The sequence below is a fragment of the Panthera pardus genome, unplaced genomic scaffold (assembly GCF_024362965.1).
Source record: "Panthera pardus isolate Hobbes unplaced genomic scaffold, ASM2436296v1 HiC_scaffold_22, whole genome shotgun sequence".
NCBI classification, from domain to species: domain Eukaryota; kingdom Metazoa; phylum Chordata; class Mammalia; order Carnivora; family Felidae; genus Panthera; species Panthera pardus.
Window position 1 is genome coordinate 74,749,057 of NW_026526788.1, and position 13,653 is coordinate 74,762,709.

The 13,653-nt window shown below is 45.1% G+C and overlaps 1 protein-coding gene across 1 annotated transcript; it reads right to left on the reverse strand.

Annotated features, from left to right (window-relative positions):
* Window positions 1-293: 293 nt before the first annotated feature.
* PRDX3 (peroxiredoxin 3) lies at window positions 294-10,394 on the reverse strand. Its single transcript, XM_019459592.2, has 7 exons — window positions 10,281-10,394; window positions 8,538-8,673; window positions 5,665-5,806; window positions 4,503-4,638; window positions 3,585-3,688; window positions 1,435-1,600; window positions 294-1,099 (listed from the first exon to the last, which is right to left on the reverse strand). The coding sequence occupies exons 1-7, from the start codon at window positions 10,314-10,316 to the stop codon at window positions 1,046-1,048; spliced, it is 774 nt and encodes a 257-aa protein (XP_019315137.1). The 5' UTR covers window positions 10,317-10,394; the 3' UTR covers window positions 294-1,045.
* Window positions 10,395-13,653: the final 3,259 nt, after the last annotated feature.

Consider the following 13,653-nt stretch of genomic DNA (forward strand, 5'->3'; position numbering starts at 1 on the left):
TATATTTATTGGGTTTCCCTCTCTGGAATGTAACTGCATGAAGGAAGGGGGTTGTCTCTTTTTGTTCACCCTTATGCTTCCAAAACAGCACCCAGGATTTACTGATATAATGAATAGATGCTTCCATATCTCTCTTGCCCTAACTTGAGTTCCTTGGGTACAGAGCCAGCATCTTACTCATATTTGGGGGCCCTGAGCTAAATGCTCCATAAATGTTTGCTGATCTAATCAGAAGGAGACCTAGAGCCTCACAACATAAGCCGAACCAACAATTAATGGTGTTGAGCATGCAAATATTTTAAAATGTTTATTACGTACTTTACATTGAGCACTTCAGAAAAGAAAATAATTATAATGATTTCAAAATGCAATTACTGGATTCAATAAATATGCTTTATAATTACGCCCAATCAATATCTACAATATTTGTGGACACTATGTCAGCTAGCAAATAAGTAAAATAACTATTTTAATCTCAGGGAAGAGAAACACGCATGATCACTTAAGTCATTTGTCACTGTGTTTTTTTAAAAACATGATTCACATTTGTTTCAAGTACATATACATCCACTGCAAGAGTTAAAGCAGACTACTGACATTAACACCTTCAAACAATGATCTTTGTTACCTGAAAAGAAAATTCAGTTTAGTACAAACAAATCCAAGAAGAAAATTTCAGGACCCTTGATCAGAAGCTTTGGGGGCTCGTTTGACTTCTCTGCTGCACAGAAAAGTTCGAGTAAGGCTGAGAAAGAAGAGTGTTTGCTCTTCCCATTGAAGACACAATTGAAGGAATAGGTGAACTAGCAAATTCTACAAACTAGCCACCAAGAGGTTACCAATAAAGGACGCTTTGTATGTGTGAGTACATTTAAAAAAGCCTTAGCCAATGTCACAAAAAGAAAACATTCAGAGTATTATTTATGAATGCAAACATAATTGGTTTTTCGTCTTCTAGAAATCATCATCTTTGAAATGCTAATAGGTGAGTCCAAATGTGGTTCTTTCTGATGGGAGAAGCTGCAGGTAGCAGGGGATGGATGACCTACTGATTTACCTTCTCAAAGTACTCTTTGGAAGCAGCTGGATGTGGCTTGATCTGAAAGTACGAAAACATTTAATCAGGTAACTGCCTTTAAGATAACAGTCTCAAAAGTGAGTTGAAAGCTCAGTTTTTAACCCAAAGTTCTTTTACTTTTTAAAGTGTGGTCTGTTTCCTTTAAAATGCATGGATGAACATTGTTTTAACAGCCTGCCTGATCCCTGATCCCACCCCAACCCCCACCCCTCGGCAGCCTCACCCATTTGCACACTATCTGCACCCTGGCACCAAGGGTGGGTTCTTTTGTGGGTGCTCCAGGCCAGCATCTCTTGAGGCAGTGAGGACCTGGGATCCTTATGCTGGACCTCATTGCTTTTGGAAAAGAAACCTACTGTAGGAGAATCCGGGGTCCAGTTTGCTGGGCAGACTTCTCCATGGGTTTCCACAAACTGGAATGCCTTCACCAAACGGAGGGTCTCTTCCACACTTCGGCCCACAGGGAGATCATTGACACTCAAATGCTTGATGACTCCATTGGGGTCAATTATGAAGAGACCTCTGCATGAGAATTTGTGCTCATTAGTACTTCGGCAGAATGTTCTAGAGAGAACTAGAAAGTCTAACTTCTACCCACTTTTGTCTTTAATTCTCATCAATAAAGCATTTCTTAAATTCAATCATATGCTTAAACATGGTGTTTTCATTGTTATATAAAAAGCTGATCATCTCCTATTGATGAGATGCCTTAACAAAGGTGTGACTGGACCAGGACAACATGGAAAGCAGGTAGTCACCTTTGCAAATGTGACTGGACTGTCACACAGTCTAAAAGTCACGGAGAGCAAAGACTTCTTTCACTTATTAGTGATATTTAGCAGGTGTTGAGCTGCCGTATCAAACCTTGGCAAGAAACCATAGGCAAAAGGAAAAGACAGAGATGTATTTTATCTATATTCAGTAAATACTTATGAAATGAGTGAATTCTTGGGGAAATGGTGGAAAATCCCAGGGGAAATCTTTGCAGAAAGAATTTAATGGCCTTAAATAAGGCCTCAGGGCAGAAATCTAAAGGAAAAACCAAAGTCTGTGTTCATCTTCTGTACAAGTGTTGGTGTTACTATGACATATGCAGATATGTTTAAACCACAGGTTTTAACAGCCCATCTTAAAAGGGTGTGGCATTCCAAGTGTTCACTGTTCAGGGAAGAAGCAAGTAGGAGAAAACAGCAAGGTAAAATGGTGCTTCTTCCTCCCTGGGCCCGGCTCTTGGGGGTCTGGGCTTTGAGGCTTTCGGCAGTCCTGGCGCATGCTCAAGAGAGAGGAGCCAAGCTGGAGTCCATGGTGCAGATGCAGAGCGAGGACGGAGCCCAGAGACTCCAGAACGAAAGCCTCATCTTACGAACCAGACTCGGTTACCCTCCCTTGTCAATCCTAATGGTGAAACTAGCAGGGAAGTAACGGCAACACCAGCAAGACCCGACATGGAAGGGGAGCCTGGGAGGAAAAAGCCAGCACTCCTTTTCTCCTTCCCTAGCCAACTTTGCCAAAGCCAGGCTTTAGTTTATTAAAGAAAGAGAGACTCTGCCTGGAGTAAAAAAGGCCCAAACTCCAAGGTGGAGAACTAAAATCCCAGGGATAACCCAAAAGGAAAGTGGGCCAGAGAAGAGTGAGGTACCAAGACAGAGCAGGTGAGTAGGTTCCAACCAGCCCCAGCAAAACTGCTAGGTGCATCCCAGTGAGGTCCTCATCGGCTTCCTGGAGGTGAAGTTCTGCCCAACCCTCCTTCACTCAGTGGTCATCAAGATGCCATTCTAAGGCCTAAGTTCTTATTCTCTGCCCCCCCCCCCCACCCCCCTGCAGGAAGCCTGCATTCCTGCATATAGGACTGTTAGAGAAGGAAAGCTTCAACACTCAAAGGAATGAAGCTCTAACTACTGAAAGCACGAGGACAGAAATGACATTCTGGGACAAAGGTCTTCACAGCTACCAGAACCTGTGCTGTAAACTTTGGCTGCCTCCCCTTATTTAGCCCTCCCAACCAACCTGGGAGGTATATTTTCAGTTCAGTGACAGGAAAAGTGGGACTCAGAGAGGTTACATTAACTTTCCCAAAGTCCTACAGCTGTTAAACAAATAGCTGGGTTAAAAAACAAAATTCAAACTCTGGTCTGACTCGGGCTTGAATAAGATCTCACCCACGCCAGCTTCCTGACTCCTACGGGCTGCTGGTCTCCCCCTCCCCAAACACGCCAGGAGTGCCCCCCTACCCCCCACCATGAAAGCGGCTCCCAGGTGGTTAGGGCAAGTGCAGCAGTGTGACCATCAACACTCAGGGTGCTGCAGGGGGCGGGTCTGTCACAGCCATTCTGAAAGCCTCTGCCAACCCTCGCAGCAGGCACTCACTGGCGCTACTAAAGCTAAGGTGAATGAAGGCTTTCGGGGCTTCAAAGCGCTTTACCGAGGTCTCTACAAATCCCCGAAGAAGTGAGATGATGCTAAACACGAAAAACAAAGTTTAAGTTCATAAGGAACAGGATCTTACCTTAGAGCAATACCAGGGCCTTCTAACAGCACGCCGTAGTCTCGGGACATCTGTTTAGTCAAATCTGACAAGAGTGCGATGTTCATGTGGCCCAAACCGCCATTCTAATAAAAATGCAAACGCGACGGGCTGTTACACTGTCTCAGCCAGGTAACATGACGTCTGAGGCCAACAAGAATGGCAGCAGGCAGCGGGACTGAGCACCGGCAGCAGGCCGAGTGCTGCTCTAAGCTCTTTCTGTTAACTCACTTCCTCCTCCCAACCATCCTGGAGCAGATACCATGACAATCACCTTTTTACAGGTGAGGAAACTGGAGGCACACAAAGGTTAGGTAACTTGTTCCAGGTCACAGCTAGAAAGGGACAGAGGCAGGATTTAAACCCAGCTCATACTGTAAAACTTTCTTTTCCTAATTCTTGAAGTATTCTCTTACTTGAAGATTAATTTCTATAGCATAAAAATGGAAGAGTAATAAAGACTTTGAATAGTTTGGTATTGACAGGCTGGGAACACAGCTAGAAATTTTGATTCTCCCAAGCAACTTTTCAGGCAGGAACAATGATCATGCAAAAGAGTGAAATTATTAACCACCGTCCCACAAGCCAGGCCGGGTATGTGGGATGTATAAGGTACAGGTCAGAGAGGAGGCAGCCATGCCCAGCTGGGTCTGCCCCGCTCTGCTGAGACTGGTCTCTGTTACTGTTTGTACCCTGGAAAACACACGAGTGGTGGGCAGTAAATCCAGGCAATGTGGAGGGAGACATGGCGAGAGTTTAACAGAATTTGCCGGGAGTTTAGGACCTATGAACGCCTATTTCAGACTAATCATGCTCTAACAACTTCTAGGCTAGTCTTTCATGGGATCTTTCCAGTCTTTAGGAAGCTAACTGCAAAGGTAGGGTAACTGAGGTCTGTACCTTCCGTGGTGTGTTTATCCAGGCAAGATGGGTGAAGTGGGAATCCACCGAAACTGCAACAACTTCACAGTTCACGTCGTGAAACTCATTGGCTTTGTCGCTAAAAGCAACAATTTCGGTAGGACACACAAAGGTGCTAGAAAAAAAGGGAAGCAATTCCCATCAGAGAATTTAAAAACAAGGATTTAGAATTTAAACGATACGTAGTCTGAAGACTAGTTCCACTTGCTTATAGGTGAAAAAAGCAAAAATGGTTAACCACCCTCAATGGACTTCCCTTTCTATTGAAGAATCATATCACAAGGGATGCCTGGGTGGCTCAGTCAGTCAAGGAGCTGACTTTGGTTCAGGTTATGATGTCATGGTTCGTGAGTTCGAGCCCACATCAGGCTCTCTGCTGTCAGCACAGAGCCTGCTTCGGATCCTCTGTTGCCCTCTCTGCCTGCCCCTTACCTGCTTGCAAGCACGCGCTCACCCTCTCTCTCTCTCTCTCTCAAACATAAAAAAAAAAATCTTATCAAAAAATGGGGGTGGGCAGGGGAAAAGAGGCATAGTCTAAGAATAAAGAAAAAAATAACTTTATTTATTTATTTTTAATTTTTTTTTTTTTAACCTTTATTTATTTTTGAGACAGAGAGAGACAGAGCATAAACGGGGGAGGGTCAGAGAGAGGGAGACACAGAATCCGAAACAGGCTCCAGGCTCTGAGCTATCAGCACAGAGCCTGACGCGGGGCTCGAACTCACGGGCTGCAAGATCATGACCTGAGCCGGAGTTGGACACTTAACCGACTGAGCCACCCAGGCGTGCCCAAAAATAACTTTATGAGAAAACTCATTTTATTACTATCTTTACTTTTCTCATTTTCCTCCAGGCCAATGAAAGCTTCCTTACAGACAGACTGGCTTACAGACACCACTGCCCTGGAGTACAGAAAACAGCCATATCAAAACCCAACCCCACTAAGAATGCCACCTCATCCTCTACAGGTATCAGATTAGCTGCAGCTGCAAGCTGTACTCAGCAAGGCCACTGGCGATAAACAACCCAAAGAACCCTTCCCTTGACCAGAAGAGCAACCAGAGATAGGAAATGTCAGGGGGAAGCAGAGACCTTTGCTTGCTCTCAGAATGACATCAAGCATCACAGAAATTATACTTACAAGTCCAAAGGATAGAAGAAAAGCACCAAATATTTCCCCTTAAAGTCATCAAGGCTTAGGTCTTTGAACTCTCCGTTGACAACGGCAGTGCCCTTAAAATAGGGTGCGTGCTGGGTGACGGCAGGAGCATGGTACGAAGAACCTGAAGGAAGCCCACACGCAGGTACAGTTCATCATCTGCTTATTCACGCGCCTACTTGACTTTATTCAAATCTCTCACAGTAACTAATTAGTAGTATAAATTAAAAGGTTCAGTTCAGGGGCGCCTGGGTGGCTCAGTCGGTTAAGCGGCCGACTTCGGCTCAGGTCACGATCTCGCAGTCTGTGAGTTCGAGCCCCGCGTCGGGCTCTGTGCTGAGGGCTCAGAGCCTGGAGCCTGTTTCGGATTCTGTGTCTCCCTCTCTCTGACCCTCCCCCATTCATGCTCTGTCTCTCTCTGTCTCAAAAATAAATAAACATTAAAAAATAAATAAATAAATAAATAAAAGGTTCAGTTCAACTGTACATCTTAGGTCATTTCCCCCCCACCTTCTGTAGTCTAGACTGTATACAAATTCAATTCAAAGTACTATGGGGACTAAAAAGCTGAAAAAGATGATGCCAGAGACGGTAGGGATGGCATTAAGACAGAACCGAGGAAGACATGAGCCCAGACGTGGATTCTAAATATGGGTTAGATTTTGTCAAGGCCACGTGGGACAGGGCAAACGGCATGGAGGAGGGAACTGGGCAAGTGTGGGGAACAGCCTGTGGCACAGTTTGATTAGAACAGAGGGAGCAGGAACGCCTGGGTGGCTTAGTCGGTTAAGCGTCTGACTTTAGCTCAGGTCATGATCTTGTGGTTCGTGGGTTCGAGCCCCGCGTCGGGCTCTGTGCGGACAGCTCAGAGCCTGGAGCCTGTTTTGCATTCTGTCTCCCTCTCTCTGCCCCTCCCCGGTTCGTGTGTGCGTTCTCTCTCTTAAAAATAAAAAACATTAGGGGCGCCTGGGTGGCTCAGTCGGTTAAGCGTCCGACTTCAGCTCAGGTCGTGATCTCACGGTCCGTGAGTTTGAGCCCTGCGTCGGGCTCTGTGCTGACTGCTCAGAGCCTGGAGCCTGTTTTGGATTCTGTGTCTCCCTCTCTCTCTGACCCTCCCCCATCCATGCTCTGTCTCTCTCTGTCTCAAAAATAAATGTTAAAAAAAAAAAATTTAAAAATAAATAAATAAAAAATAAATAAAAAACATTAAACAAACAAACAAACAAAGAACAGAGAGAGCAGGTGTGTGGAAGGAAGTGTGAGAGACAAAGCAAGAATGACTGAAAGCCAGGCTGTGACTGACAGCCCTGAAATATCAGGCTAGAGTTTGTTCTTAAAAAAAAAAAAAAAAAAAAAAAGACAGAGTCCTCACTGGAGGTTTCACGCAGGAGGTTTAGACGCAGGAGATGGAAGATGAGTCAACTCTTCTTGGGAGGGTTAGTCTGGCAGGGGAGGGTAAGGGGAGCAGGAGGAAGGGAGACTGATGGTAGGAGGGCGTTGCAGTTATCTAAATGAGAGGTAAGGACAGGAGGTGTGTGCCTGAGAGGACAGGAAGGAAGGAAAGGGTACGAGACATGTGTCAGAACTAGAGAGGACTTGCTTCCACTGGCAACTTGCCACAAAGTGTCAAAATACCCAGGCTTCAGAAACGGTGGGGGCCGCTGGAGTGGGTCTGGGACAGGGGACAAGGAAAGTTTTATATGTGGGGCGTCAAATTACTAGAAATTTTTTCTAAAGCTCCAGGGTAGTAAAATTAGCAAAGGCTTTGCTGAAGTATATTTCTCAAGCGACTAGATGTTGCACGTGCTTTTTACAAGGTGGGACAAATTTAAAGGAGGTATTTTCAAATACCGCTCATCTGAGGCTCATCTTAGCAAAACCCACATTCTAGAAAATGGGAGTGTAAATCTCAAGAAATAGCCTTGTTTTACTCAGGTCCTGGAGGAGTCCATGCTCTCATGTGGCCAGCTAGAACTAGCACACAGGTCTGAGTCCAAAAGCCTTGGTTCCGACAGGCTGTTGGCCACTTCCGGTTACCTCACATCCCCTCATACACAGCGAGGCCCAGAGGTATCTGAGTACCACCTCCCTCCCTCCATGTTCCTCAACACAGAGGATTTAAACCTCTGATGACCAAAATGGTAATGTGACACAAGGGCTGTCTGCCTCAGCAATTCTCAATTTTGACTGGACATCACAATTACCTGGAGAGCTTTTAAAATATACTGATAAGGGGATTAAAAGGTAGGAACTTCCAGTTACAAATGGACAGACAGGGGTGGAGTGCCATGCACAGCACAGTGAAGACAGTTAATAATACCGTAACAACTTTGTACGGTGACAGCCCGTAGCTAGGTTTATCATGGTGATCACCACCTAATGTATATAAATCTTGAATCGCTACGTTGTACACCTGAAACTAATAATATTGTCATATCAACTACTTTTCCATTAAAAAAAAAATGATGTCCCAGTCTCACACCTCAGGGATTGACTTAATTTGTCTGTAGTGGGACTGGGGCAGTGGTATGTTTTCAAAATCTTCCCGGGGCGCCTGGGTAGCTCAGTCAGTTAAGCATCTGACTCCGGCTCAGGTCGTGATCTCACAGTCCGTGAGTTCGAGCCCCGCATTGAGCTCTGTGCTGACAGCTCAGAGCCTGGAGCCTGCTTCAGATTCTGTGTCTCCCTCTCTCTGACCCTCCCCCGTTCGCTCTCTTTCTCTGTCTCAAAAATAAATTAAAAAAAAAAAAATCTTCCCAAGTGAGGGTTCAGACATAGACAGGGTTCAGAACCCTTGTCCTGAGATGAGGATTCCTGTTTTCATTCTAGGGTCAACCCAAGGCATTAACACTTACTGCTGCTAAAAGCCAATTTTGCTTGAGCAGAACCAGACCACAATACGTTTGTCAAGCATGTTCTTCGGGAAGCAGCAGGTCGAAGGGCTGCAGAGGCAGAGATACCCCAAGGAATAGCACTCACATGTCGGGCAACCTGGAAAGAGAAACACTTTATATTAGGAAGTAGCCCCAGAACGGTAGCTGAAGGCTGGCCCTGCTGAAAGGGCATCAGGCCATTGGTGGGCTCAGCTATCCTTGATCCTGTGAATCAAATATCAAACCTAAAACTCTAAGAGCATAGATTGAATCTCCACGTTCTTTTTTTTTTTTTTCAATTTCGAGAGAGAGCGAGAATGAGCAGGGGAGGGGCAGAGAGAGAGAGAGAGAGAGAGAGAGAGAAAATCCCAAGCAGGCTCCACACCATCACGGCAGAGCCCAATGTGGGGCTGGAACTCACGATTTGTGAGATCACGACCTGAGTTAAAACCAAGAGTCGGACACTTAACCAACTGAGCCACCCAGGCACCCTTGAATCTTCATGTTCCTAACATTCTCTTCTGCCTCCTTCTCCTTCAAGACTGCAAGAGGAGAATGGGGAGATGTTGGTAAAAGGATACATGGTTGCAGTTATGCAAAGTGAATAAGTCTAGAGATCTAATGTAGAGGGGTATGATGACTATACTTAATAATACTATATTGAACCCTGGGAATTTGCTAAGAGAATAGATTTCAGGCACACTCATCACACACAAAAAAGGGAATTATGTGAAGGGATATGTTAGTTTGACGGTCGTAATCATTTCATTATGTATATCGAATCATCACGTTGTACATCTTATACAGATATAACTTTTATTTTAAAAGTATATAAATAATTTGTTTAAAATCTTGCAAGGCAGAGGGGAATTATAAGACCGTAAAGACGCCATGCTCTTAAGAAGAACACAGAGGATCCAAAAACCAAGAGGACTTGGCCATGCTCTGTGTATTTAAGCCCTTTACCAGCATGATCTGCTAAGCAATTTCTACCACGTCAAGGTTTTCCCAGAAAAGACAAGGCCTCACAGATAAGCAAACAAGCAGAGCAAAGTTCAGCCTCCGGCAAAGTGTGTACAGGGCTCAAGGGAATTGTGTGCGCAACTACAGTGTCTAGCATGACTCAGGAAGAAGGAGCCTGCGTTGAACCCCGCCAGGAGAAAGGGGAGGGTGGGTACCAAGAGGGAATTAGGCTTTGCCTGAGAAGCGTGGGGACAGACCTGGGGTGGGAGAAGGGAAGTGCCTTTTGCACTTTAGCACTTGGTACTTTACCACTTTGGTTTCCATGCAGCATCTAGTGGATGCTCACAGCAACGCCCTGATGTAGGCCATCACTCTTTCTATCCTAAGGTAAGGAAGGGTAGCAAACTGAGGTTCGGAAAGTCAGTCCAAGGTCACAGAGTAGGCTACGGAACAGGGAACAGAGCCCAGGTCGCCTGCCTCCGGGACCAGGTGCTCAGGTGGAAAAAGGCCTGGGGACCCGCGACTCCTGGGTGAGGAGGGATTAGAAGAGGGGACAGCTAGGAGGAGGCGGGGGGCGGGGGCAGGATGATTCTGCGCAGGCACATTCCCTAGAGGAGAGGCCTCTGGGGTCCGTTACCCGCTGGTGCCCTCCAAGAAGGGCGAAAGGTCCCCAGACGGCAGAGAGCAGGATCCTGCTTGGGAACTACGATCTCGGTGCCACTGCAGTGTCTCCGCGCCTGTCCCCTGTCTGCAGCCACTCACCGAGGCCCGGAGAAACCTTCCCACCGCGGCCGCCATCTCCAGTGCGCGCGGGACTCGCGAAGCCGACTGGGAAGCGGAGGAGGCGGGGCATGTGGGGGCGGGACCTCGGCGGCGGGGCGGGGCCTGGGCCGGAGCGGGGGCGGAGAGAAGTCCTCGTGGCCTTTCGATTCCTCGCCTCAACTTACCTTCTGCTTCCCCGCGTTAACTTACGTGTTGGGCGCCTCAGCCCTAGTTATGAGAAGATTCCCGTTGTGGCTTCTGAGTAGCCGAATGTTGGGGAAAGCAACACTTGGTCTCTAATTGTCGCCCCAATCCAGAAAGGACTAATCCAGGTGGGGAACTAGATATTTAGTTTCATATTTCTACGGATTTTTGTTGTTAACCTGTGTGGATGACTGTTTCTACCAGTTCTGCAAAAGGTTCTCATATCTGTTTAGGCATCAAGTAGAGCCTTCTGACTTCTGCATGAAATGAAGTAATTTCAATGCGATTTTTGTCCATTAATAAGCCAAGCTGGTCAGACACATCAAGTTTTTGGTATTTGAAGACCTTTGCAGTGGTGTATGGACTTCATTTTGGCCTCTCTTCCGCAAATTAGAATTGGAACAAATTTAAAATTTGTCTTCTGTCGATTAGTAAAGCCAAGTGCTCAGTGGTGAGCCTGGTACTCTGAAGTAAGCTCATCAAATAAAAATCACACGGAGATACTTATTATTTTAAGTAGGCTTCACGCCCAGCACAGAGCCCAACACGGGGCTTGACAGTGTGATCAGGACCTGAGCTGAGGTCCCGAGTCAGACGCTTAACCAGCTGAGCCACCCAGCCACCCCTTAAATGAATTTGTTTGAAAGAAAATACTAAATAACTAAAATGAGAAACCTTTCATTGCTTGCGATAAGTAGAAAGTAATTAAAACAAATACATGAAAACAAAATGTTATTAAGTATCAAGTAGATACAGTTGCCTGCTGAGAGTCCGAGACTTTTTATAAAAACAGACAGAGAGGTAGCTAGCAACCTCACATGGGATTCTCTTTATGTAATCAGAAGGACTGAAAGAGCATTAAACGGGCAATAATTTTCTCACTTTGGAGCCTGATGTTATTTGTTTTGCTCCTCACATAGATCCTTTTATGCAACACTAGTATGGCGGTGGGTACTAGCCCCATGCTTTGGAAAGGATTATCGTAGAAGCAAGAGATGAGAATCAAAAATGGTCTGACCATTTTGGAAAATTGTGTCCGTATTAGTAAAGCTGAATATATGACTCAAATAATTTCAGTCCTAGGCATATGCCCAAAAGATGTGTGAGCATCAGTTTATGAAAACAGGCTAGAATGTTCACAGCAACACTATTATATGGCACAGAGCTAAAACTACTCACGTGCCCATCACCCACAGAACGGATAAGTAGGTTGCGATATTATTAATACCGTACAACAACGAGAATGAATGTACCGCAATGACATGCAAGAGTGCCAGAGTCTCACAAACGTAATACTGAGTGAAAGAAGCCAGATGTAAAAGCATTGATAATCTGTGGTGCCCTTTACATGAAGTTCAAAAACAGGAAAACCTAACGTATAGCGTTTGAAGTCAGAATGGTGGTACCTTGAGAAAGAGAGAATTGGGGGCGGGTAATGAGAAGACAAGAATGGGGTGTGAATAATATATTGTGTGTTGACCCAGCTTAAAGTTAATAGTTGTATTTACTTTGTGAGCGTTCATGAAGCTGTACACTTGGGCACTTTTAAATGTTATACTCCAATTGAATATATATATATTATGTATATATATAAGTTTATATATAAACATATATATAAATTTATATAAATATAAAGCAAGGGGCTACACATTTCTCAACAATTTCCCCTAATTTTTAAAAAATGTTTATTTATTTATTTTGAGAGAGAGATAGAGTGAGCAGGGGAGGGGCAGAGAGAGAGGGAGAGAGAATCCCAAGCAAGCTCTGCACTGTCAGCACAGAGCCCAATGTGGGGCTCGAACTCACGAACCATGAGATCATGACCTGAGCCGAAACCGAGTCGGACACTTAACTGACTGAGCCACCCAGGCACCCCAAGTATTTCCCCTTAGTACCTGCCTTCTTTTTAATTGCTGCTCATAATGTGTTTATGAACAGATGTTTGAAAAGGAAAGGGGGTCAAACTATTGGAACTCAAAATCATACTGTAGTCTTTAGGAATATTATTAATCCATACAAAGGAATGAAGGATTGATACCTACTGTAAGAGGGATGAGCTCAAAAAAAGCATTATGCTGAGTAAAAGAAGCCGGACCCCAAAGGCCAGATGTATGATTCCTTTCATATGAAATATGTAAAACGAGTAAATCCATAGAAACTGAAAGCAAATTGGCAATTGCCAAGTGCTGGGAGGAGGAGGAGGCAAGGGGACTGACTGCTTAATGGGTACGGGGTTTTCTTTTGGGGTGACGGAAATGTTTTGGAACTACATAGAAGTGGTGATTGCACAATGTAGTGAATGTTCTCAATATCACTGGACTGTACACTTTAAAGTGGTTAATTCTATGTCATGTGAATTTTACGTCACTTTATCTGAGTTTTTCTTAGATATGTATTTATTTATTTAGAGTGTGACCTTGCGAGTTGGGGAGGGGGGCAGAGAGAGAGAGAGAATCTCAAGCAGGCTCTGCACTGTCAGCACAGAGCCTGACATGGGGCTCGAACCCGCAAACTGTGAGACCACGACCTGAGCCGAAGTCGGACAGAAGCTTAACAGACGGAGCCACCCAGGCACCCCTACCCCAATTTTAAAAAAAGAAGAAGAAATAGAAACTAACAACAAATACAAAAATGATGCTGTGGTCTAGCCCTGTGATTTTGTAGACACTGTAAAAACAGGCTCCATAGCTCAAGGGTTAGAGCACTGGTCTTGTAGACACAAAAACAGACTTTTAGAGATGGAGAGACCTTCCCAAAGTCACGCAGCTGCTTGGAAGGAGAGGACTAGAACCCAGAACATCTTCACACCTGGCCAGCCAGTATGTGAGCTGGCAAAGGTGAGGGGGAGGAGGCAAAGAAAAGGCAAGGGGTCGCATTCTCTTTCCATGTTCCTTAGACCCATACTCCTTTACTGTCCACCTCTCCTTTTCTCCAGCATTTGCAAAGGCACCTCTCTCTCCTATTTTATGCACATCTAAGTTTCCACACATAGGCAGTTTGGTTCATAACTAAACTTCACTGTGATGAACCACAAAGCACAGCGGAGTTCCCTCATGATTAGGCTTATTCATCTTGGTTTCAGTTTTAAAATTTTGAAGTTTTAGTTAGTCCTGTCTGTTTGGGTGGGGCCTGTTTATGCTTAAAGATATCATTACCTTCTGTCCATTTC

Bases quoted from the DNA above. Each gene is read 5' to 3' on its own strand.
- PRDX3 (XM_019459592.2), bottom strand. From the start codon at position 10,316: ATGGCGGCCGCGGTGGGAAGGTTTCTCCGGGCCTCG. The intron at 8,674-10,280 runs GTGAGTGGCTGC...TTCTCTTTCCAG, and splicing joins GAAGGTTTCTCCGGGCCTCG to GTTGCCCGACATGTGAGTGC. The intron at 3,689-4,502 runs GTACAGACCTCA...CATTTTTATTAG, and splicing joins GGATAAACACACCACGGAAG to AATGGCGGTTTGGGCCACAT.